A 24,788-nucleotide genomic window follows, 5' to 3' on the forward strand; every position below is an offset into this window, starting at 1 on the left:
CTAAATAAAAGGTAAATGTATTAGAAAATCGCACAGTAATAAATTTAAAGAAAGCAGGTGAGTCGATTTGAGTTTACTCGTAAATCCGCGCAAGGCTAGACAAATGATGCGCCCAAACAATACACTTAGCGATTGATTTAGGGATGAACGTGGTTTTAGAATAAAAACAACAGTTTATCCATGCAATATATTATATATGCTTTTTTTCTTTTTATAACAATGAGCGGAGGCTTTTGTTATAAATATATACTTCTTTTCTCATCTAGATGACCTTATTAATATGAAGATTTCATGCTTACTTTTCACCCGCGTCTTCTCCGGCTAAAAACTTTACATATTTCGTCTTAAGACCTTTTAGCCACTCTATCTATTATAAGCTTCGCATCAATATCTGTTGCGCAGCTTTCAAGATCACCATGGGGATAGACAGATAGACAGAAAGTTAGACTTTGTTCTGTACTATTTAGTGAAGAATGATTGTTTCGGTTCCTAAACTGAGAGCAATAAATGCTGGAGCTGATAAATATAAAATAAAATAAAAAACAAAACAGCTGAAAATTACTAGAGACGACCTCAGCTCATGAACTAGTATGTTACAAAGAATGCTATTGACCTAGTACAATATGAATTATTAAGTACATTATACATTGCATTGTGGATTCAATCGAATTCATAATTATTATGTAATTACACAATTAAATTCCGATAATGCAATAGCCCGAAATTTGCAATATAGTACCACTCTTTGTTTCTGTAATACGTGTTGAAAATAATAGAAAAAATCGTATCGAATGTTGTCTACATTCAATATTGTATAAAAAAAGCATAAATTCTTAATAAAGTGTTAGTATGTAATAGAAACATAGAAAAGTGATCAAATATATTTTGAGTTTAAGGAAATCGTGAAGTTAAAGCCAACATTTCAATGATTAATTAAAAAATGCATTTAAACGTCGTAGCAAATAAACTGCTAGATTTTACTCAGAGCAGTGGATCATGGAACCCTTGGTTGCGTTGGATTTTACGATTTCTGGCTTTGTCGCAGGCTTTTTCGCCGGCTGGATGGCCTAAATCCTATGATTTAAAAGGTAGTTTTTTATTAAGTAATTATTTATTTGAAAAGTAATATTGTCATTGCATTTATAATTATTATAATTTCTTATTATTAATAGTTAAGCACAAAAACTATTGATTACAATGTAATTAGTGTTTGCATGGACCAATATAGTCAATATACCAATATTGGTCCATGGTGTTTGAGATAAATCTCACTTCGAACGAGTAGAATTGCGATTTTAGATAGCTACTCATTTTTTTTTGAATTTACAACAGTTTATCAAAATGAATACGATGGAAGAATTCTTCTTTCTTCTACCACACCCGATTACAAAGAATACCTGAATTAAATCAATTATATAAAACTGACACCTCTTTTCCATATTATCTTACAGATGGCGATACGTTCGACTTCATAGTGGTGGGGTCGGGGTCCGCGGGGGCGATAGTGGCGGCGCGGCTCAGCGAGGTCTATCACTGGCGAGTGCTGCTGTTGGAGGCTGGTGGGGACCCACCTATTGCTAGCGTGGTAGGTATGCTATACGACGAAAGCTTATAAAACTGTCAGCTACTTTGTTGTGTGACAAGTATAAGTTTGTACACTGTGTGTAGGAGAGAAAATGCAGAAATAATAATTTGTCTCTCTGTTCTAAGTGTGTTTAAGGCTCAAATTATTCGTTTTCTTCGATATATTGAAAAATAGGTCTTTAGATATCTATAGTCCTGGTTGTTGTAGTGTATGTAGGTATACAAAGCTAATAATAATAATTTTGTTTACCAGTGTTTTATTCACTTATCCATTTTACAGGCACCAAGTCTGTTCACATTGCTACCCCACACGGAATATGACTGGGACTACAAAGGATACCTCGACCCAGGTGTGGGTCAAACTCATCCTGAAGGATACGTAGGAATAACGCGAGGGAAAATGTTAGGAGGTTCCTCATCTCTCAACTATCAAGTATACTCTCGAGGCGTACCAGAAGACTTCGATAAATGGGGTGAAGTAGCCCCAGGGTGGAACTGGAATTCAGCTCTGTATTACTACAAAAAATTAGAAGGAATGACCGACGATTCAGTGCTACAAAATGATATAAACGCAAATCTACATTCTACAAATGGCCCTGTAGTAGTGTCTAGACCTAAAAGTAATTCCATTTATGAATCAGTCAAAGAAAGGATATTACATTCTTACAAAGAGATCGGAATTAAAGAAGTTTTAGAGAATAATGGTCACGAACGAATTGGTATAAGCCCACCTCATTATACATTCGCGAACGGTAGAAGGTATAGCACAGCTGAAGCATATTTAAAACCAGCCAAAGGCAGAACAAATTTGTACATAACAAAATACGCTAGAGTTATAAAAGTTCTTATAAATCCACATACATCTCATACATACGGTGTTCGAGTACTTTTAGAATCAGGTGAAACTATTAACGTTAAGGCTAAAAAAGAAGTAATTGTTTCAGCGGGGTCAATAGACTCACCGAAGTTATTAATGCTATCAGGCGTCGGGCCCCGTGAAATATTAAACAAATACGATATACACGTAATATCGAATCTTCCAGTTGGTAAATACATGCAAGACCATATAAGTTTACCTTTACCGTTAACAGGACGAAAAGGAATTAAATCGGCTTTACAAAATGTGCTTATTTCTGCTGAACTAGATTCTATTCCTTTGCCTATTGTTAATGGATACTTTAAACTCAATCACACGTACCACCATCACGATAGAAAATATAATTTAACGCCACAATTTCAAATCTTTCATACACATGTAGGTGCAGCTGCTGCAGTCGGTATCTTATACGCATGCCAAACGATACACATGTATGATAGAAATTTTTGTTTTTCAATGAGTAACGCAAATACTATTCGTGAAATGGACCTCATTACGTTGGTTTTCTTGCATCCTTTATCTAAAGGGCAGGTCAGTTTAAAAAGCGACGATCCTTTGGATGATCCTTTGATAGATATGGGATATTATAGAAACGTTCATGACATACATGTTGCAGTGGAAGGTATAAAATATCTAGCACGACTAGCGAAAACGTCATATTACAAAAAAGTTGGAGGTGATATCGTGAAATTAGATGTTAAAGGTTGCGAAAGTTTAAAATGGGGAACGGATGAATATTGGAGATGTTATGTTGTTAATGCTTTAAACACTTTATTACATCCTGTAGGAACATGTAGTATGGGAAGAGTTGTAGACGAAAGATTAAGAGTTTTTAACATACGTGGATTACGGGTGGTGGACGCATCTGTCATGCCCGAAATAACAAGTGGTAATACTAATGCACCTACTATGATGATTGGTGAAAAAGCAGCGGATATAATTAAAGAAGATTATGGAGTATTACATTGGCATGATAAAAATAATTAGACATAAAATTCAATAGAAATAAACTTTTGTTACTTACTTGTGTCTTTTTTTTTTTCTTATTATGGGTGCTAGATTGCTTAGCGGAAATCCTATAATAATTTATAACAGTTTATCACCTATATTTTATTATTGTTTTTGTCTTTTTATTGCATAACATTGAGTGAACATTTTAAAGATTTCCATAACATAAAAGGTGGCAATGAAAATGCATTGCACAAGGTCTCAGTTTTTCAACGTTCTAAAAATCTATAAAAATATTTATATCCTCATAAAATCCTATGCTTAAAATTTAAAACTTAGTCCAGCAACAGTGAAATACTGTATTTATTTTGTTGTTGATAAATGGTATAGTAATGAAGCATATTAAATAGTCATTACCCTGGAGAGGCACTGCTATCGATTACCATCACAAAAGCTATGGAAATGAACTTCATCTAAGTGTTTCTTGATATTTGAATAAAGTATCGCTATGATTTTTGTATTCCCTTTGTATCGTTTATTTGGAGTTCAGTGAAGAAATAAGACTAAATTTTAAATCTATATCAATTCATAAATATGTCGAATCGTGAATAATCTATTATAAGTGGTTGAATCAAATAAATATTATATTGCAATTATCATAGACAAAAAATCCTTCTGTTTGTGTGTGCACGCGATACGTGTAAAAATTTGCGGGTGCGTGAATTTATTCAATTATAAATAATCGAATAAATAAATTCAACCTTTGATCATGACCAATACGACCCTGATCAATGATATCTTGGCCACGATAAGGTCTCCCAGAACATTTACCACACTTTTATAAAACATAAGTATACCTATATGCTCTACATAGGTTCTTCATATATAAACGAACATTATATTATCAAAACGTAATATATCACACGTCCTTATTAATAATCTATACTTGTATATTATAAAGCTGAAGAGTTTGTTTGAACGCGCTTATCTCAGGAACTACTGATCAGATTAGGAAAAAAAATTCCGTGTTAGATAGCCCATTTATCGAGGAAGGTTATAGGCTATATATGTCACATCACGCTAAGACCAACACTAGCGGAGCCACGCGGGTGAAATCGCAGGGCGCAGCAAGTTCTATAAAACAAAATCAATTCCGCATTTACAAATACCTTAAGTTTCCGACTTGCAAATGAAAATCAGGGTAATGTTAATAGGCTTCTTAATTATTAAAACAATCAGAGAGTTTGACCCTTAAAATTGAGCGCGACAATACTTAGTGGAGGCTCGTAAACTGACTCGTTTACATGACAAAGTCTCGTTGGGGACTGTTAGAACATCATTATTCGGGACCGTCCCCTACCAGGGAACATTTGATATTCCTCAAAAATTATCATACTATCAATAATTCACGATTGAAGTATCGGTTAGAATTCATAATAACGAAGCGTTGATAAATGATGTATAAACAATCTAATATTAATTTATACGGTTATGCCATTAAAGAAAAAGTATATTTTAGAACAAATATCATACCTACTTAAATGTTTTACTTTGTTTACGTAAATAGATAATAATGAAATACAGGTAACAATAACATAATCGTATAGCAAAATGACTTTAATACTTGAGCTACACATTTATTTTATTGTTTTAATTTATATGTTAGTTAAGTCACCGCTCATTAAACAACTTAACTATTAAAATAAATTGCCTAATTCAATATTTGTGAAATGTATGTGTGAAACTTTCATAATCGCTACTTCTTCTTTTTGTGTTTTTAATCTATGACACTTTCCAATTCCTACAAAGACACTGTTCACTAATGAATAAAAAAAATGAAATTCGAAATGCGAAGTTCCTCTATTGCGCTCTACTGGGTGGGGAAGGGGTGGGGACATAAACAAAGAAGAAGAAGAAATTCGAAATTCAAAGACATATCTTTTGACTCTTTCTTTATTTTTTTTAATTTCGTAAAGCTTTCGAAATCTCTACGAAACGTAACAAATGGTAACACCTCGGTAATGACGCGTTGGGTTAACGTCAAACGGAGGTTTAATGTTGTGGAATATTATTTTACTGACTGCTGACTGCGTTGGAAAAATTGTAAGCTATAAAAGTGCTTTAAGTATTAATGATCACTCGATAGGGTTGGCTTTTGTGTTTGATTCTCAAATATAAGGAGTTGCGATTTCATTTTGAGACGAGAGTGAAACGACGTTTCATTTTACGTATTTCGATGAATTTGAAATGATATTCGTTGTTTCGGCTAACAATTATTATTTTATTTTGCGAATAAATAATCAGATATTATGTTTATTGCATCCAGTAATCGAAGTATGTATAAATTGTGTAAAAAAATTACAATTAAACGATAATTAAATTGAGAATAATTGATATGCTACACATTAACTCTTAGATCATTAAGTAACATTAACTTAAGGTTTTCATAAATTTTTTATCCATTACTACACTAATTTTAGGAACGTTTTTGAATCACTGTTTTACCTAACAATTAGTTACCACCGGTTGGAAATGCAGTTTCTACAGGAAAGTGAAATATGTACATAAGTATAGTATCATATCAACATTATGCTGCGGCGGATAATTGCTTTGTAAAAAAATGAATGTATTCCTACTATTAACTACTAGTATTTTTAGCAGAATTTACTAGACAGAAGGCTCACACACACTTCTAATATTATGGAATAGCTAGTCGAAAAATTATTGCCTTTATAACCGTTTCCTTGGTCATGGGTTCGATTCCCGGTGGAGACGAAGACTGATCTGGATCTGGCAGGACACAGATGGCGATCAGTGAAACAGATGTATATGAATAATGCATCAGCCCCATACCCCCCTAGGGGCACGGGACTTCACTTTTTTATATACAAGTTACTAGTTACTAGCAAAACAATGGGCTCTCCTTATTATCTTTTACATATGTAACATAACCAAAATAATCATCTAAAACACAGTTAAACATTATAGTAATGAATTAAATTAGGCCAATCGTCGTGGAAACAGGCATGCAGGCGCGGCACTCGGCAGTGATTTGTTCCTGTAATCAATTAAGCCTGAATTTCATTTATTTGCTTTATATGGAAAATTAATTGCGATAATTGTGACGTGTGTAAACAATATAATTTCTATGCGGCTTTGTAGCGATAATGTGAATTAAATGTAATGGTATTGTAAATTGTAGTTACGGTGCATGTTGTGAAATTCAGTTCGCTCTTGTTTGTTAAATTAGGTCTAATAATAATATGATATTTATGTGTGGTTCTCGTAATATTTTTTTGTTTGACTCGTAAAATAAAATGGAACCTTTTGTATTTGTATAGTAAGTATCTTAAAATTATAATTGTAAATAGTGAGTTAAACTATAACTCAATCTATCTGAAACTTTCATTATAACGAACCTAAGTCAAGTGTTTTTTATTTAATGGTGTTTTACTCGATCTTTTGGATAAAGCCATATTTAATAGGTAAAGACATCAACAATCTTTCATTATTGTACAATTATTCAAACCAGTACCTTCATACAACATTCAATTTGGTTACGAATAAATTTTTAACGTTTCCACGCGTAGATTGGGAGCAATTTAGAATCTCCATAACAAATGAGGTTCAATAATAAATTATTCGGGATTAAGCCGAAGTGGACGATAATGGGCGAAAAATTGTGGAGTGTGCATTAAATTGAATAATTTTAGCGTAAAAGCGAACTGGGCTCAAGCAAATGAGATGCCGGATAAGCTGCGTTTCATTAAAAAAATTGAGGCTTATGTTATAACGATTGGATTTATGCTAATTAATTATTAATTGCTTTATTTTTTTTATTTATTTACTTATTTATTTATTATAAGGTACCTTACAGCTAGTGATACAATTTTTGAGATGAATAAATACTAAGCTACGCCAATTAAAAGGTACACCAATAGGTAGTAAAAATAATATACGTATGTGAACAAATACTAGTATAAGAATTTTACAAATGATAAGAGAAAAGATTTTAATTTTTTGTAGGTATAAGTAAGCATTGATCAAGCCCAATAAGTATTTATAAAGAAAGGAAATGTTTTAAATATCTTCGAATTCAAATAAATTAAAACCAATTTAATGTAAAATTAATTAATTTTGCCCACAAACATGAAAAATATTATAGTCAATTTACGATTTGTTAAACTTGTATTTTTTTTTACTGACCTACGGTTTAAAAAGTAATATTAGGTACTTGAATATTGTATCAAAACTAAAATTCGTAAGCAGTAAAATCTATATTATTCGATGATATTCAACCTACCAATTTCATAAGCTTAAACCACCTTAAACAATAGATATGTGCAGCATTTCCCTGTACTTCGGTAATATTATGTAGATACATAGTTACATTGTCATGCAAAACTTCTGAACCACACTTTACTTTGTTGATATAGGTATAATAAACTATCTACTCTTCTGAACGACTTATAATTTTATCTTCTATTTTATCCTAGACTCATTTTAAACTAACAACCTTCCACTGATCAACTAGAACCTATAGGTAATCCTATATATTTGTACACAAGCTAATCAAATGACGGATTACATACATTAAGAGGTAATTGTGAAGCTAAGCTCAACGTTAAGCCAATATTAACAGCACAGTCATGATCGTGAGATCGTCGCGAGACGCGGGATTAACTGACTGATCACATTGTAATCCACCCATTACATACATACAAGAATTACTAATGGAATGCACTACGATGTATGGATGACACGATCGTATTACTGTACTGATTAACTCACGTATAATCCTGACTCACTCGCATAAGGGGCGAAAGGACACAGTATGTGACATGGTTAGTTTTTATTCCAAATTATCTCGGAAATTCTTCTGATATCTCGGTTATGATCTTTACAATAAACTAGCTGTGTATCGAACCAGTAGTTTCCGAGATTAGCGCGTTCAAACAAACAAACCTTTCAGCTTTATAATATTAGTAGTAATAGATTAAATAAAATTCGTAACATTTACCCTCGCAATCGATGCAATTGTAAAAACCCAATCTGAAAACCATAAACTACGATCATACAGAAAAACTATTGTGCATACGTTACTACAACGTTAAATTTTGTAGTTAATAAGGTCCTGGAATAATTAGATAATATGTATGTGTCTCTTTATTAAAATTAATGGTAGTCTGGAAGAGATTGCTGCCTAGCGATAAGGCCGCCATTTGTACATACTTGTCTCTGTTTGTCTTTCTTTCTGTATTCTATATGTAATCTTGTGTGTGTGCAATAAATATTTATCTATGTATCTATCTATCTATCTATCTATAATATAGGTGTATCAATCGATCCAGCAGAAACTATAACTTCATTAATAGCATTTACGTTAAGGTTTGGTCGTTAAGGCGTTACCCGGCAATTTCGACTATGTTCAACCTCTATAAAGTCTGGTACAACATAAAGCACAATACCGAAAAAAATATATAAAATAGGATGGTCTTTGATCTTTAATTGCTCGCGAGGACTTTTTTCCAAAGTTAATAGGTAGATTTCTAGAAAAAAAATGTGCCGTGGTCATCGATTTTTCCGCAAATACTCTATAAACTTCGTAACCTGCTGACTTAGAGCTCTGAAAATTTTATGTTTAATAAATTATCAGTTACACAACAGTGGACGAGGATTTTTTGTTTCACTGATTGGTATCTTTTTAAATACAAAATGCGAGGAAAAAAGAAGGTGCAGCGGGAGAGGTTTGAGATCCGTCAAGTATGGTCAAGGTTATTAGCGCATGTATAAGCCTTAAAAAAAAATCATAGGTACTCTACGTAAATACTATTAACTTCTTGTAGACTCTATAATTTGCTGAATCTACATAAGTATATTACTTGATAGTAATATTTTGGATTAAAATAATGTAGCTAAGTAATATTTCAAGATAAAGAAGAATTAAGTAACATGGTAATTACAGTGTTCTACAATAATCAAAACATTCTGCCTTGCTAGATTTTTAAGGGATCTAAAATATAACCATTTTATATCATTATAAAAAAAATTATATAGGAGAAATGAGGTAGTTCCTGTGAAATGAAAAACAGCTGTCTTATATTTATCATTTATTTTTAAAACACAGCCATTACAATATAAAACATGTACAGATATTAACAATATACTAAAATCTAACAACAAAACATAATTGTATTATAATTAAAATTAATAATAGGTGTGGCTCAAAACCCAATACAGATCAACAGATGTGAATAATTTAATTGATATAACCTTAAACCCCAACACACAAATGTAACAAAAAAAACAGAAGGCAAATAATAAAAATAATAACTAAAGCAAAAAAATCTTATTACTACTAAAAACATGGCACACTACTACTGACCGTTAAGTTACATGAACTCTTTGCAAAGTTTTACTAGATACATAATATTAATATAATAAGTGTTTTGCACATCTTGGTAATAACAAAACTCATGCCTCAATAAGGATTCCCTCATTTCAAACGTCGATTAATTCATTAAAATGCCAAGCTCAATAAAACACCTAATTGTATGTTATTGACGCATCGCTAAATACGATACTTATGTAACTTTTGACCTACCTGGGACAATACATAACAGTTATTATCAACAAATAAGCAGCCTTGTTCCAGTTTGACACAAAGTGTTATCATTTCAAAGGCTACCCGCAATTTCGCACAATTACTAACAATTTGGTACACGCTACTCCTCACATTATACAATTAAACTGAGTCATTAATTAATGTTATTGTATTCGTCGATATTAAGATTAAATACTCCGTAATCTTCTTTTATAATATCCGCTGCCTTTTCTCCAATCATCATTGTAGGTGCGTTAGTATTCCCACTCGATATTTCTGGCATAATGGAAGCATCAACAACTCTGAGTCCGTTTATATTGTATACTTTTAATCTTTCGTCGACCACTCCCCCAGGTCCCATGCGGCAGGTTCCTACAGGATGCAGTAAAGAGCTCACGGTATTGACCACGTAACACTGCCAATATTCATCCGAACCCCATACCAAACCTTCACAACCTTTAACGTCAAATTTAATTACTTCACCACCTACTTCTCTGTAAAATGTGGTATCTGCTAACCGTGCCATATACTTTATACCTTCCACTGCCTTGTATATATCCAATGGATTCCTAAAATAACCCATCTCAATCAACGGATCGTCCAAAGGATTACTGCTCCTTAAACTAACTTGTCCTCTTGATAAGGGATGCAAATGTACAAGCAGAGTATGATCTATCTCTCGATTAATATTTGCTTTACTCAGAGGTCCACATATTCCAGCATCATAATTAGTTATAGTGGTACATCCGTGATACACGCCAAGAGAAAATGTCGCGCCCATGTGGATATTGAATATTTGAAATTGGGGCTTTTCTCTTTCATAATCATATCGATATTGATAATCATTTGAATAAGATTGATTGAGTTTGAAAAAGCCACATTGTATCGGTGTAGGATAAGCATCTAATTCAGTAGCAACAAGAACATTTTGTACAGCCGTCCTCAGGCCTTTTCGTCCTGTAAATGCAATAGGAGTTATCGAATGATCCTGCAAGTTTTTGCCAACAGGTAGATCAGCTATTACGTTAATGTCGAATTTGTCCAGTACTTCTTGTGGGCCGACTCCAGAAAGCATTAAAAGTTTCGGTGTATCAATCGATCCTGCTGAAACGATAACTTCTTTTAGAGCATTTACGTTGACAGTTTCTCCAGAATTTAAAATAACGCGGACACCATAGGCTCGAGATGTTTGTGGATCAATTAGAACTTTTATAACTCTGGCAAATTTCGTAACATACAGATTACTCCTGTCTTTTGCCGGTCTCAAATAGGCTTCAGCTGTACTGGAGCGCCTGCCATTTGCGAAAGTAAAATGTGGTCGTGCTATTCCAAATATCTCTGGCCCATTGTTTTCTAAGACTCTTTTAACTCCTAGTTCTTGGAATGAATTTAATACTATTTCATCTACTTTTTGAAAGTATAAATTACTATCAGGTCTAGATACAGCGACAGGTCCGGTTGTTGAATGAAGATAGGCATTTCGAGGGTTCTCTAGAACGGAAGGGTCAGTCATTCCTTCGAGTTTTTTGTAATAATATAGCGCAGAATCCCAATTCCAACCTGGTGCTACTTTTGCCCATTCTTCGAAGTCTTCTGGAACACCTCTGGCGTAAATCTCATAATTATTAGATGAGCTACCCCCTAACATCTTTCCCCTCGTCATCGGTATGTATCCTCCTGGATGTGATTGACCGACACCCGGGTCGAGGTATCCCTTGTAGTTCCAGTCATATTTTGTCTGTGCGAGTATTGCAAATAAGCTGGGAACCTGAGAGAAAAAATAACAATTTTAATACCTAATTTACAATATAATATAATCATAAGGTACAGGCACAGTCAGTTTTATAATCATCAAAACTAAGTAAATGTAAATTAATGTTTTGATTACTTTGTTTTACTTTTGTGTTTTAAATATGAAGGTCAGACGGAATTTTCCAACATTTTGTTTCTAGACTTAGATAATTTATTTTTGTAATTATGAATAAAGTTTGAAAAAATACCTAACATGGTAGGTTATTCTATGGTTACTTATATGATATCTCATATTATAAGGAAAACAAATCGAGTGCATATATCACCACAGATATCAATACAAAAATACCTACGTATAATTAGGTACTATACGTATCACCATATAAAATTTGCCTCCTACGTAACCAACTACTACTCCCATTGTAAGCGATACATATCACAGCACAGTTTTACACCTTATCTTATGATTGATCAGGTATACTCACCACGCTAGCAAATGGAGGGTCTCCACCAGCCTCCAACAGCAGCACCCGCCAGTTGTAGACCTCGCTGAGCCGCGCCGCCACTATCGCCCCCGCGGACCCCGACCCCACCACTATGAAGTCGAAGGTGTCACCATCTGGAAGATAATCAAAAAGAAAGTGTTACTTTTTATGACTTTGTTTTAGTTTAGATGTTTTTCTAGAATCGGGTTCCGTAGGCTAAGGAAGAAGAATTCTGCAAAATTTTCTGAAAATCATTGAAGTCGAATGAGACTCTAATTTATACATTATTGTAATGATTAAATATCATTTTAAGAAATAAATGACTTTTTCCCAGACAATTATTGTGGTTTTATATTTTATTTATCCCGACGTTTCGAGTATGTACATGTGAATGGAACTTTTTTTTTTTAAACTACAACTGATTCGATTTTGATGTATTTCACTGCATAGAGAGATTATACCTTGGACATACATTTGTTGGAATTGTCAAAATCATAAGGGAAAGAAGGGGATGAAGAATGTAGAATCGTGATCGACAACCTAGGAATGATAATATGATAATGATAGGAATTATAATAATTATAGATTTAAAATTGAATATGATGGTTTTCAGTCATTGTCATAGGTACTAATGAAATACATCAAAACCGGTTTATGCTTCAATCAATATTCGCACAAAAATTGATGCAATTAACGAACATTATCATATGACCAATATATTGATAAATAGACCGGAAAATTAGGATAATGTTATTTAGGTATCTATGAATTTTCTTTGATTAGCTATACATTTATAAATAAAACTGAAATACAGCTCACTTAGGTATAGGTAGTTATAGAAAATGTTTATAATTAGGTAAGTAGGTTGGTTTTGATAAAAATTGCGAAAATTCCATCAAAACCTTTGTGTTACAATTAATTAAAATAATTATATTATATTATATTTGGATCTACGACAAATTAGTCATTAGTAGATTATATGTAGAGTAATTTAATAGGCTAATAGTAGATATAATATGATATATTCTATACATAATTATACTTTTGAATTAAAAACTAGGCCACGGTAACTTTAATGGGGCCGTCGGACATCAGTATTGATAATAATAGACTACAAGCCCGCATATGAAAAAAATATGGGTCAAATGAACCACCAGGGGTCATATCTAGAACGAAAGAAGAGCAAAAAATAATAAGATTCATCACTATGCCGTCACTTGTAAGCTGTCCAACTGAGTGCAGATGAGAATTGAAAAGTACAGGTAGACTCGGTAAATTTTGGTCATATATTTTTGTACGGCATTCTTAACCATCGATAGATCCATTAAAAATAATAAGAAACCGCTCAGTGCCGTACAAAAATGTTGGTCCACCAAGTCGGAATTTTTATTTAATTTCCGAGAGTTACCGGGGGTAAATTTGGTCATTTGACCATGTACGGCATCTGTGTCATACTATTGCTATACTGCTTTTAATCCATTATTCCGCAACGCCGTACAAAAATCATGGGAACAAGGGGAAAAAATCGAGAGTTGCAATCCCCTCTCTTTCCCCACTCCAGGGGATCATTTGACTAAGTACGGCTTCGGTTCCAAAACATTATCTAGCACTCAAAAGTACTATTAAAAGCAATGCCGTCAAAAAATAATTGTTCTTTTAAATGTATACCAATAATCATCTTAATTTCATCGAATTCCTGATATAAAGAGGTCATTTGACCCTGAACGGGAACTTTTTTTTTAACATGATATTGTAAAATTCAATTGTTGTATAGTATTGCCGTTCAAAAGAAACCGTTCTAAAAAAAGTTATAGAGAAATGCAAAACCAGAAATTTTGTTAAAGTTTAAACATCGTAGATTAATGAAATATAATAGTTTTCTACACTTTATTCGTTGTTTTAAATAGTATTAACATAGATAAATTAGGAAAAAACGATGCCGTACATTTTTGTGCAGACCACATCTTTTAGGCTGATGAAAGCGACGAAAGCTACAATTTTAAGGGTGCTTTATGGCCATTTGATACAGTACGGCATTAACATATTTTTACCCAACTACGGCAAAGCAAAAGGAGGGTTATGGTTTTGACAGGTCATGTATGTATGTTCATCTATTCCCTCGTAACTTCTAAACTACTTATCAGAATTCGACAAATGACATATCATTAGAAGCGTCTGAATTGTTCACTGGATAACCAGTGACCAGCTAGCTAAAGGCTATATGGGGTTTCACAAAATCTAATGTGGCGCCCTCTAGCGGACAAAACATACAGAATAAAAAAAATAAAGTTAAGATAAATATGCCGTGTTTGGTATCATTTGAAAGCGCTTTACTTGTACATTTTGAATATGTATATATTACTAGCATTTGCTTGTGACTTTACCTGTATTCATGGGCTGATTGCATATAATTCACATCTTTTCGTTCATAGCTTTTTTATTAGTTCATCAATTTAACGGAGTCCATTCCACTTGACTCCGACTTTCCAAGGTGATAATTAACCACCTCGAGCTTCTTAATATTAATGTATATTTATATTTTATTAGCAAACATTTCGTTATATGGATTTTTTCTTTTTCAGATTTTTCCCCTTTGAACCAACGAAAATGTACGGCACATGAAAAAATAATATCTATGCATAAAATACTTTAAAAATAAATTTATTTCGTGTTGTGTCAAATGACCCCCTGGAGTGGGGAAAGAGAGGGGATTACAACTCTCGATTTTTTCCCCTTGTCCCCATGATTTTTGTACGGCGTTGCGGAATAATGGATTAAAAGCAGTATAGCAATAGTATGACACAGATGCCGTACATGGTCAAATGACCAAATTTACCCCCGGTAACTCTCGGAAATTAAATAAAAATTCCGACTTGGTGGACCAACATTTTTGTACGGCACTGAGCGGTTTCTTATTATGTTTAATGGATCTATCGATGGTTAAGAATGCCGTACAAAAATATATGACCAAAATTTACCGAGTCTACCTGTACTTTTCAATTCTCATCTGCACTCAGTTGGACAGCTTACAAGTGACGGCATAGTGATGAATCTTATTATTTTTTGCTCTTCTTTCGTACTAGATATGTCCCGTGGTGGTTCATTTGACCCATATTTTTTTCATATGCGGGCTTGTAGTCTATAACTAATAATTATAATTTTCCATCATCCGAAACAATATTTGCGCCCGCTTTGTAGAAAACTATATCAATACAAATAACCTCAGCAGAATCTGTTACGTAGTTTTAAAGATTTCAGCAATCGACGGACAGACAGTGATAGCGGCTTTGTTCCATACTTTAACTTCGGTACTTTTTGTATTTTATAGTAACTCTTACGTCTCTAGCTTAGACGCTAGGATGGAGTAAAATATATATATTTTACGCATGGTCTAAAAATTAGCATTGCCTCGAGGATTAACGTGCAGACAAAAGCACGGAAAAAATACTAGATTGAGAAAAAAAATCTGTGGACTGAGTCTCATTTCAAATTTAAACTGAATCGGTGCAATAGTTTACCATGAAAGCGGGACGGATGAAGAATTTTCGTATCTACTATAATATAATTTTATCTACGGATATAATAGTGCTTAAACTATATTTATAACATGCAAACTTATCGTAGAAGTTACCTACAGGCGTAGACTAAAATAAAAATTTCATTGACGAGACAAAGTGGCTTTTATAATAAATTTGCTCAAAGTTTTAAAGAGTTTATTGCTAAATTAAAAAGCTTTGCTAAAAATGTTTTACTTAATTCAGAGCCAACAAAGCTGAATAATGAATATAATACTACGTAGTACCTACACTCATGTTTCCATATTATGCATATAAATATGCATGTAATTTTGGTTCTGGTTTTTGAGATGTTTAATGCTTGTTGTTTTTCCTAGATGTTATAAAAAAATAACCTGTAATAAACACTTTATGATTTAAAGAATCTACACACAAATGCTGAATGCATCAACTAGTATTTACTTAGCAATTTATGGAAATATTTATTGGTTTTACGAACGTTGCTTATAATTCAATACATTGTTTCTTTCTGCATCTGTTAGATTCGTGAATAGTTACCCCAATTCAATAACATATGAAATAAATTGATTAAGGCTTTTCATGTGTTCATGGCCTTATTTATCTTTGTGATAAAAATTAAATTACAATAGAGGTACACTTATAATGGTAGGTATATTAACTAGGCTTTTATCTTTTTAGTTGGATGACCTAGTTATTTAGTGTTTTAGGTCTAATTATAAAATGATCGTTGTTTAAGGAACAATTTTGTAGCTAATCTTATATATAAAAATGAATCGCAAAATGTGTTGGTAAGCGCATAACTCGAGAACGGCTGAACCGATTTCGATAATTATTTTTTTATTGTATTCCTTGAAGTACGAGGATGGTTCTTATGTAGAGAAAACGTAAATATGTACCACGGGCGAAGCCGGGGCGGACCGCTAGTTTTAAATAAATACTTCAATCAATCCTATATTCCGTCATGTAATAATTACGTACTTAGGAACTAACCTTACGTGTGAAATATTAAGATTAATGCCGCCTTTACAGTTTCTTTTTTAAATTATTTATTCGACGATACTGCAAAAGGGTTTACTTAATGATTAATCGCCATCAGAAAGAAAGAAATTAAAAAAAGAAATCTTTTTAGAAAGAAAGTTAAAAAAATATATTTCCATCATGGTCAATTTAAACAAAAAGACATGAGATAAAATATATTTGTTTGTTTTGACCATGTTACAAAGTCCTTGACCTGCTAAATAATATATAAATTCCATACAAATGGGTTAATATCAAGAACGTTTACGCAATAACGACTTTGACACTGAACTACACTTAATTAATAAATTATGCATCGATTTGGTTTTGATTTTTTTTCTTTGATAAGATTATTGGTTATTATATTATCGGTTATTTGTAGCTACATATAGGTATAACTAAACTATTTATTGATGTAGCTAGTTTATGTTGATTTTTTCAACATAACCATTTTTTTCAACATTTTGGTTATGTTGAAAAAAACACCGCTTAAAACTGAACAACTTAAGTACTTAATTAAAAAAAATAATAACATAATAATATTTAGACACTAAGAAAACGAATTTTTGGAATTTTAGTATTGCGCAAATTTTGAGTGCATTTTTTTGTACACGGCCGTGATTATACCACATCCATCCGGACCACTTTTCAATTTAATTACATTTTGTTTATTTTCCACACATTGCACTTATATGGGTACCTAGTAGTAATCCTTACTAATATTATAAACGCGAAAGTAACTCTGTCTGTCTGTCTGTTACTCAATCACGCCTAAACTGCTGAACCAATTTGCATGAAATTTGGTATGGAGATATTTTGATACCCGAGAAAGGACATAGGCTACCTTTTATTGCGAAATATGTAAGTACCACGGGCGAAGCCGGGGCGGACCACTAGTAACTAATAAATCTTCAAAGTTACATTATTACCTATATGTTGTAAATTGTAATAAAACGAAATTATAAATTCATTTTTATAACTAAGAGTAAAATAATTTCGAAATAGTTTTACGCACCTTAGAATTAGGTACCTACCATGTACATACCTAAATAGCCTACCTATCAATTTTCAATATTTTTTGAGGTATTTCTTCGATCACTAAAGTATAATAAGTATTAGGCTAAAAATTTGAATTAAACATACGCGTACCTAGTTTACGCTTTTTTCGCATTCTTGTGTGAAGGCATTACTTTTAATCATATCCGTTCCTTAGTAATTAGGCCTCAAATACATGCGTGACTAAATTATTTAAATGGCATTTAAATTAACCTGAAAGGCCTGTTTGTTCAGAATTTCCCAAATCGTATGTTTTACAACCAGCTATATTGTTTCCTAGTATATTTGAAAAGGCATCACCTTAGAAATCAAAAACATAATACCTACCTATTATGTTGTACATTTGCAAATAAAATTGTATCATACTTCTAATTATTACCAATACGAAAATAATAGATATCAAATGGCCCTAGTGGGAATATTTTGTCTTTTTAATTATTTTATCTTTTCGTAATGAAAGAAGTTTTATTGATTGAAAAGTCGTTTCAATTTTCTGAAGGTATTCCAATATCGCAAGAATTTTCCTAATGGTAGATGTAATAACTAATAAGACCAATTACTAATAAATTTTATAATTCCAAAACATAACATATAAACTTATTATGTTAATTAACCAAAGAGAAAACATTACCTTAATTTTAAAAAGTAATTTATAAAAAACAATTTGGAGTTGCCATTTATGGACGATTTATAAAAACAAGCGTTTATTATATTTAAATTCGCGGTCAAAAGCAAGTGTAGATGCCCTTCTGATCGTGTAATCCTTGAGCCAAAATAATCCTATCAAACTTGGACATTGCGAAATCTTAAGGGCTTGGTCTAGTAGTGCAAACAAATGCATCCTGTCATCCTATATGTAAATAATACAAATGTACTAAGGGAAAGTTGCTCCACTTAATTTTTAAAAATTAAATCATTCGTATGCATAATTTAACATTCGTAATAAGTACCAAAAATGACAATTTGAAACAATTTTCGTGAAAATTACACCGGGTGATTTTTTTTTATCAGTACAAAAAATTTGCGAATACTTTCTATTGATATCTTCAACTTCATGTTTATATAACTGATCAACTTTTACAAAGAAATTTGGACGAAATATAAAAAAATAAGCTTTCCATACAAAATGCATAACTCTATACATTTTTTTCGACCTAAGTTTCTTAGTGAAAGTTGTTCAGTTTAACTAATAAAACGGATAAACAAATTTTGTATATAATAAAAAAAATGTAATGTTTGTGTTAAAAAATTACAAAATAGAAAAATACGCAAATGAAAACAAAAGATATTTATTTCTGACTAGCTTCCGCCCGCGACTCCGTCCGCGCGGATGTCGGTCTTCGCGTCTTCTACAGATTTATTATATTATGTATAATATATAGATTTATATTGATAAACCTAATAAATCTTTTGCTAGCATTCTGATGCTTTATCGGTTGCACTGGATTTATCTCTTTTTTTTCAATCGCTTGAATGATATAGGATGGGTCCTTGATAGGCATCGAATGCTGAAGTCTCGAATCAATCAATTCTGACAGTAGGCAATTTATGTAAAATCTTGATAATGGTCCATCATTTTATTTTGCCTAAACGTTACATACTTTTTTATATATTCTATTTTTAACGAATTATTCACTTCAGTCCAAACAGCAAATAAGCAGACTTCTGCTTCTGCAACGTTTAGTTGTAAATGTTAATTTAGAAAAAATAGTCATGATTCTTCTCTATGACAAAAGTGTTATTTTTTGCATTGTATTTCAAATATTAATTTTTTTTTAACCGCATCTTCCGCATTCATGTCTTTTGCCGGAATTAGACATTTAACTTCTACTAGTCCCATTTTCCCTTTTTGATATGGGAGTATATAAAGTAAATTTTTTAGATATTTCTCGTTATACTTTTAAAAAGTTATTATTGTCATTTTGCTCATTAGGTAAAGAAATTTCGATATCAGTTTTATGTTTTTTGATACCTGCAATAATAACGTCATAATTGCCTGCAGGCTGCACATACTTATCGATTACACCCTGTATACAATCCACCATCCACATTCATAATGTTTTCCTGTCCTCCTCTCCTTTACGCTGTTCACCGATACATTTGAAATGAGTAAATCTGCTACCACTGAAGGATGTTTCATTGCAAATTTTCACCACTGTTGTCGATTATTTGTTTTTCATTTTTAATCAGCAATTGGGAATCATCAGTTTTGTTTTTTGCAGATTGGTGATGTACCCTAACAATACGTCGAAAAGGGAAAGCATCAACGAATTATCGTTTTCGTCCTCTTTTTTTATTCTCCGCGTCTCTTTACTTCTGTTTGTTTAGTTCTCAACACCCACTGAATTTTCTATGTTATTGTGATCTTCCATTAAATCTGAGTTTTGATGATGTGATGATAATCCATTCGTTTTAATATTGGTACTTAGAGTTGGTAGACTAAACTAGATATGGCGGACTAAATTTGTCAGCGCGTCTGTAAGATCAGAATATAAAACCAACATCCTGTATTTAAGTTACAAAATTAAAAATCAAACAACATGCCGCTACGTTGAAAATGACTAGAAGAAAAAATTAAAACACCTCGGATCAATTTTGGAGTAAACAAATCATTTTCCCCGTATGGGGATTTCCCCGGATGAACTTGGGAAGTTCAAGTTCTCAATACAAGTTTATATTATATTTCGTATTTCTCAAACGAAAAATAAACATTTTTGGAACTTCAAAAAAATTATATTATAAGAAAATTTATGAGCTTACTTTAGTTTTAAAGAAGTATACATCCCTTTACTGACACCCCGTATAATAAAGAAATTGTTGCCAATCACCTTTGCAATCTATTTGGTTTCATTAACTTTAGGTTCGAAGATAATTTTTTTTCTAGTAGTTACACGCGTATTTTTTTCGTATATTTTCCATATCGAAATCAAATGTTTAAAAATACGAATATTTGCACAAAACTAAGATAAAAATAATCAATTAACAAAAATATTAAATTTAATGAAGTAGAGCAACTTTCACTTCGGTATGAAGGAAAATCGAGCGTAGAGCACACGTCAGAACGCTCCGGCCCAAGGAGCGCGACTAAAGAAATTCGCTAGGATTTTTCCTAATTATTTTAAATATTTTTTTAATATTTAAAGAATTATCAAAATTCAAAAAAAAAATTTTTAAAGGATTAATACTCATTGGTCTTCAACCAACTCGAATAAATTAATGGAAAAAATAACTTTTAGCAGTATTTATCAATAGATTTTGTAAGGCAAAAAATGGGAAATTTAATGAATTTATAACGTTCTAATTAAGAAAATTATAAGTTTTTCGGCAATTGTATTCAGCAGTTTTTAATAACGACTATATAAGGATAATAATGCGCTGATCAGATTGTGTAAATTGTAATCGGTTGCAACGTAGTGAGTGCACAAACTTAGCTCGAAATGTCTTTGGGGGAAAGAGACTTATCTTGAAGGCCTGATTAAGGTAACATAAAGTAACTTTATAAATGTGAAAAAATTCACGCGCATTGCGTATATAACACTAATTGATAAACAAGAAAAAAAAATTCAGTTTATCATTTCATTAGCCGGGAAAAAATTGTCAAATAACTTGTTGAAAACGCAATTTTGCTAGACTGCAGCCTTAAATAATTTAAACGATTAAACAGAAATAACATCTGTATAGGTACATAACTTGGAGGATTTTTCGGTAAACCTCGAAAAATTTAACTAACTCTTGAAGTCTAATCCCACTGCAATGAAGCCAATGTCTACACGTCATATTATTATCTATCTTGTAGGTATCTTTTTAAAATATAACTAATACAATAAAGTGCGAATTAAGAAATTCCACCATTTTTGGGAACGTCAGTGAAAAATTACAACTTGCTTCTAATTATAGTTCTATCAACGAACCTAAGAAATTATATTATTTTATTGAACGTGTAGTATACATACATACGTAAACTAAATTTTGTTAACTTGAGTATCCATAAAAATATAGTCCTAATAGAAAAGTGACTCTAAATATCTTTCGCAAAAACAATTACGATATTACCACGAACGGTGCAACCGTTTAAACATATTTTTTACAGATAGCACTTGTAGAATAAAATTATTCTTAAAAATCCTACTTCCTTTGAATAATGTATAAACTCTACAAGTAGTAAATTAATCTAGATAAGCACCGGCTACTTTTTACCCGGATACCACGCGTGTGAAACCGCTGGCACCAGCTAGTTAATGCGATTGTAATATAAAATATAAATAAATGCCCTTAATCATCCCATTGCATAAAAATTATACAATGATTTCAATTATAATAAAAATAAATAAATAAACATGGTTTTTATCCCATGCTTAAAAAAATAAAAGAGCCCATTATTAAAAACTAATTGGTCAGGCATTGGAAAAGACATCAACCCCTGAAACCACATTAAGTAGAAAATTTTCCAGCAATCAAAATAATTTGAAAGTTATTTGTTTGATAAGATTATTTGTTAATTTAAAAATGAAAATTGCAATTGATGATCGATTATACTCCAAAAATTAATAACACTTGTTTACAACAGTAATTATAGATATAACAATAATTTCCTCATTTTGTACCTAAACTCGTTTATATTTTATATTTTTTTATGTCAGGTTAGAAAATGCATGCTTCAATTTTCCAAATAATAAAAAATAAGTCTAGTACAAACCTCTTAAATTGTAGGAACTGGGCCAACCGGCTGGTGAAATGGCCTGGGATAGAGCGAAAAAACGCAAAACCCATCGAATCCACGGGTTCCATGATCCACTGGACTGAACGTAGCCAAGGAATTTATTCGCAACGACATTTAAATTATTCATTATTTATCTGTGCTAATTTTTGGCGCGTTTTCTGACAGCAAAAAAATGTATCTTTAATGTTTACACTGAATAAACACTAGATTTATTTTTTTATTTATTTTTCTTTCGTCCCCTGTGTGCACCCATGCGAGTGCTACAGACGCTTGTTTGAAAATACAATTAATAAAAATTCGTGCCACTCCACAAAAGGCCGAATTTGATTACTCGATCCTTGTTCGTATTTTGTGGCTTAGATTACATAAGGCTGTCAGGTTAGTTGCACGTTTATCATGAATTAATCATTTAGTACTACTGTTAAAAGACGACTTCATCCTATCACGGCAATTTGCGGGACTAATAAACACATGCGTTTAGATATTAGTCAGTTCAATAAAGAAACGAATCTTCAATGGCGGCCAAAGCTGACTTTGACAGATGGTAGGATCATCAAAAAAGAAAATAAAAATAACGTAAATTGATAATTATTTTATTAATTATTTCAAATTGTTTGTTGACAAACTTTTTTGTTATTGTATTTGTGTATTTATATGAATTATATCATATTTACGTATACAGAATGTAATAAAATCCCCATAATACTTGTAATAAGCCCATAAAACTGAACAACTTTTCCCAAAGAACATATTTTGTCAAATTCCAATAAAACATTATTTACTTTCGCAAATGCATAATTGACATTGTAAATTTATGATAAAAACTATTATAGGGAAAATCAAATACATTTTAGTGATTTTATTTTTCCATTTTTTTTTTTGCATACCGTACGGCCGTGTGTGAGCGAGAGGGAATGATAAGCGCCGCCATTGAAGATTCGTTTCTTTAAAGAACTAACTAATAACATACAACCTCTTTTAATACTGGTTATATTAACAATAGCTCGATGTACTCATAATAAATCACAAATAATTACATAGCTTTGGCTTAGTGCATACTTTATACAATAATTAACTTTTTATTAATCTACAAACATAACAACGTTTTAATGAGAAGACATAGTTCAGTTATATTATGATAATATCCCTAATGCCGTAATCCCTTCTCCTTAGTTAAAGTTTGAATGCGGGATTTTAAAAAAATCTTTTGAATTCTTTCAAACTTGCATGCCATTATTACGGTATTATCTACATTCTACTGCACTGTATTGAACTGAACTTTTTCGAATTATCATCCCAAAAAAAAGAATTTATTTTTGCTTTTCACATAAATTACTACTATATATAAGTTATTTTATTATTTATTTTTATTTTGTTATGGAGCGAGTTTTTAATCTCCTGATAATCTTGCACACTTTCAATTAATTTCCTATAGTTCATCTAAATCGGTGCAATTATTGATAATATTTATTTTATTACTTAATTTTTTGCACTCAAGTTCAATTCACGCGATTAATATAATTAATTTACAAACCTTAATCGTTTTAAACTCTGTTTTTAATTATTTGGAATAAAAAAATTCGTCTATCAATAGTAAACTTATATTATCCACTAGATCATCTTGAATGATACAGCACTCAAAATGTAGACCAAAAAAGTATAATATTATGTAGGTTGTGTATAGAGTCAGCTTGTAGTAGGCAATTTAATTCTTCAAGGATTTGTCAATGTTAACATATTTTATGCACATTTATAACCAGTTCTACAATATTATGCACGTATAAATCAAGTTTAGAAACCTTGCATTAAAGTTTCTTGCGAAACATAAGTAAATAAATGCACTTTATAATTTATACTGCCTATTGTTTAACCATGGTTTAACCTCTTTGTTGTTAAAAACAAAAGCCATTTTAGATCATTGAAACAAATGAACAAATTTCAAATTTTAATATGTACAAATTTTGTAGATTTGTGTAAAAACTGAAAAGCTACAATTCTGACGGGAGTCTAACACGCTTCGGGGATGATACCACACCCCCACAGAAGATCCGCAGATAGCATGAAATAGTAGCATACGAATGGTAAAGTATGAATTTCCTTTTTTAAATTAGGTATATCGACTATATACCTATTATTATTATTATATTTTTTCTCTTTATTAGATATTTCGTAATGACTCAGTTTCGTCCAACAAAACCTGGAATAAAAA

General features: G+C 31.8%; 2 protein-coding genes across 2 annotated transcripts; one reads left to right on the plus strand and one right to left on the minus strand.

Moving 5' to 3' along the window:
- Nucleotides 1–733: 733 nt before the first annotated feature.
- On the plus strand, nt 734–3,483 carry LOC149897242 (ecdysone oxidase-like). The gene is made up of 3 exons (XM_090116714.1): nt 734–1,088; nt 1,452–1,585; nt 1,865–3,483. Exons 1-3 carry the CDS (start codon nt 941–943, stop codon nt 3,446–3,448), a joined length of 1,866 nt encoding a protein of 621 aa, XP_089972840.1. The 5' UTR covers nt 734–940; the 3' UTR covers nt 3,449–3,483.
- Nucleotides 3,484–9,659: 6,176 nt separating this feature from the next.
- On the minus strand, nt 9,660–22,897 carry LOC149897243 (ecdysone oxidase-like). Its single transcript, XM_090116751.1, has 3 exons — nt 22,556–22,897; nt 12,251–12,384; nt 9,660–11,781 (listed from the first exon to the last, which is right to left on the minus strand). The coding sequence occupies exons 1-3, from the start codon at nt 22,704–22,706 to the stop codon at nt 10,168–10,170; spliced, it is 1,899 nt and encodes a 632-aa protein (XP_089972877.1). The 5' UTR covers nt 22,707–22,897; the 3' UTR covers nt 9,660–10,167.
- Nucleotides 22,898–24,788: the final 1,891 nt, after the last annotated feature.

Source organism: Colias eurytheme, chromosome 26 (genome assembly GCF_061535395.1).
Source record: "Colias eurytheme isolate Ceu_HAF_F1 chromosome 26, ilColEury1 Martin Lab GWU primary, whole genome shotgun sequence".
Taxonomy (NCBI): domain Eukaryota; kingdom Metazoa; phylum Arthropoda; class Insecta; order Lepidoptera; family Pieridae; genus Colias; species Colias eurytheme.